The sequence below is a fragment of the Penaeus monodon genome, chromosome 31, assembly GCF_015228065.2.
Source record: "Penaeus monodon isolate SGIC_2016 chromosome 31, NSTDA_Pmon_1, whole genome shotgun sequence".
Taxonomy (NCBI): Eukaryota; Metazoa; Arthropoda; class Malacostraca; order Decapoda; family Penaeidae; genus Penaeus; species Penaeus monodon.
This window is the reverse complement of record NC_051416.1, coordinates 24243588-24245318: the sequence shown is the minus strand read 5'-3', so window position 1 is coordinate 24245318 and position 1731 is coordinate 24243588. Positions and strand designations below refer to the sequence as shown.

Here is a 1731-nt window from a genome sequence, read left to right as displayed (position 1 = left end):
AAATACAATATAGAAAATAAAAAAAGCAAGCATTAACAACAAACCTTAATAAATGCTTCATTCCATGCTTAGCTGCATAGTGCAATGGAGTGTTGTGACCATGAGATTCTCCGTAACTTGCGTTGGGATCAAGGTTGGACCGTAATTCAGGAGAACTCTGGAACACCTGCCAAAATGAAGGTTTAATTCAATGAATGAAAAAATATCTAATGTATATCATGTGTATATATACATACCTTGATTGTGAAAAAAACACTGTTATTGTTGTTTTTTTACCAACCCTATTAGAAACAAAAGAATTTCCTTAATGGAATCCCTTAGTCTTGTAACGTGCTAGGTCTTGCTATAGAGACAACCATGCAAGTAACAAAAATGACATTTTGATTATTATACAACAAGAACTTTATTTTTTCTGATATTCAAGATGTCAACATTTAGTCAGTTTATCTGAACCAATAAAATGTCTTTTACCAGTCTTAGGAACAAATCTTATTAGTCTGTATCAGAGAATTCGCATGTTTCTACTACAGGCTATGTAAGTCTCAGCTGTGTTAACATTCATCTTAATTCATTGCAAATCATATTACATCACTCCTAGTAATGTCAATGTCATAGAAGGTATCAGTCTCTGGCACAGACCCAGTCAGTCAAGCAAAGGTCATATCAATATATATCAATACACATTACAGAATATTACATGAATATCAGATTATGTCAATCAAATTGAGATATTTTATCCATTTATTTGACCTGAAAGTTTAATATATGCAAAGGTTATAAGAGACTAAGTGATATCAAATTACAAAATGAGTATTTCTAAAGTTCATATCATAAATTGTCAATTAATGTCAACAGCAATGTAAGTCTCAGACACAAGCTGTAATAGCAAGTTGCAGCATTGGTAGTAGGACCCAGTAGTAGAGTCAAAATAAATAGACATAACAGTTCCTTCACACTGTGACTAGCACTAAAGATTAAATTAAATTTTTTTCCCTTCTTTCTACCCTAATAATGCATGTCACTCTCTTTAGTAGCTATTTCTTTCAAAATATATGATCAATTTATTGGCAAAACCAGGAAAACCCTTTTTTTCTATTATAGATGTATGTATCATCACTTTCCCTGTCAACAAATCAATTTCTAGCACCTGCATAGCTGCAAATTCGTCGCCATGTTGAAGATATTTCTTGAACTTGGACGAGGCACTTCCCATTCTCCTCTGCACTTGAGGCAGTCACTGCTTGCCACTAAGCTCTGCAAGCATCCAAGCACAGAGTCACAGCCCCCTTAGGCAAAGCAGCATGCCTCTCCTCCTAGCTGGAAAGGTTCATAATCATTAGTTTACAGTTCAGAAATTCTATCAACTATCTGTAGCTTCATTAAAAAAAGGGAAAGAAAGTCCAATTCAGTGGATACACATATTCTTAATCCTTCAAAGATGACTCAATCAACTCTCAATCTGGGCAATCAGGCAGCCTGAACAAATAGCAAACAAAGAGTAGAGTAAATGATAAAATGTGTAACCAAGTAACTTTCTGACAGACAAAGAAACCAGTCTCAGTATTATGGTTTTGTTGACAAAGCACAACTTTCAAGTAGGATGTATACCCAACTGATAAAATGTCCATAAAAAGAATGACAATTGATATCAAACACGCACATGCTACCACTTACCTTTTTTTTGTATTGGCCGAACACCTAAGAAGCAACTGAAGGGTGAGAGAATGAGGG

The 1731-nt window shown here is 34.6% G+C and overlaps 1 protein-coding gene across 4 annotated transcripts in view; it reads right to left on the bottom strand.

Moving 5' to 3' along the window:
- The window catches only part of LOC119593122 (ankyrin repeat and IBR domain-containing protein 1-like), a 31136-nt gene that overhangs the window by 22103 nt on the left and 7302 nt on the right, over positions 1–1731 (bottom strand). For 2 of the 4 annotated variants that reach the window (XM_037942084.1, XM_037942088.1), the window contains exons 1-3: positions 1661–1671; positions 1148–1317; positions 45–166 (exon numbers count right to left, since the gene is read on the bottom strand). In XM_037942084.1, the coding sequence (XP_037798012.1) occupies positions 45–166; positions 1148–1213 (188 nt within the window). In that variant the 5' untranslated portion in view covers positions 1214–1317; positions 1661–1671. Of the gene's footprint in view, positions 1–44; positions 167–1147; positions 1318–1613; positions 1672–1731 lie in introns of those variants that run through there. The other 2 variants (XM_037942087.1, XM_037942086.1) reach the window with 2 other exon arrangements.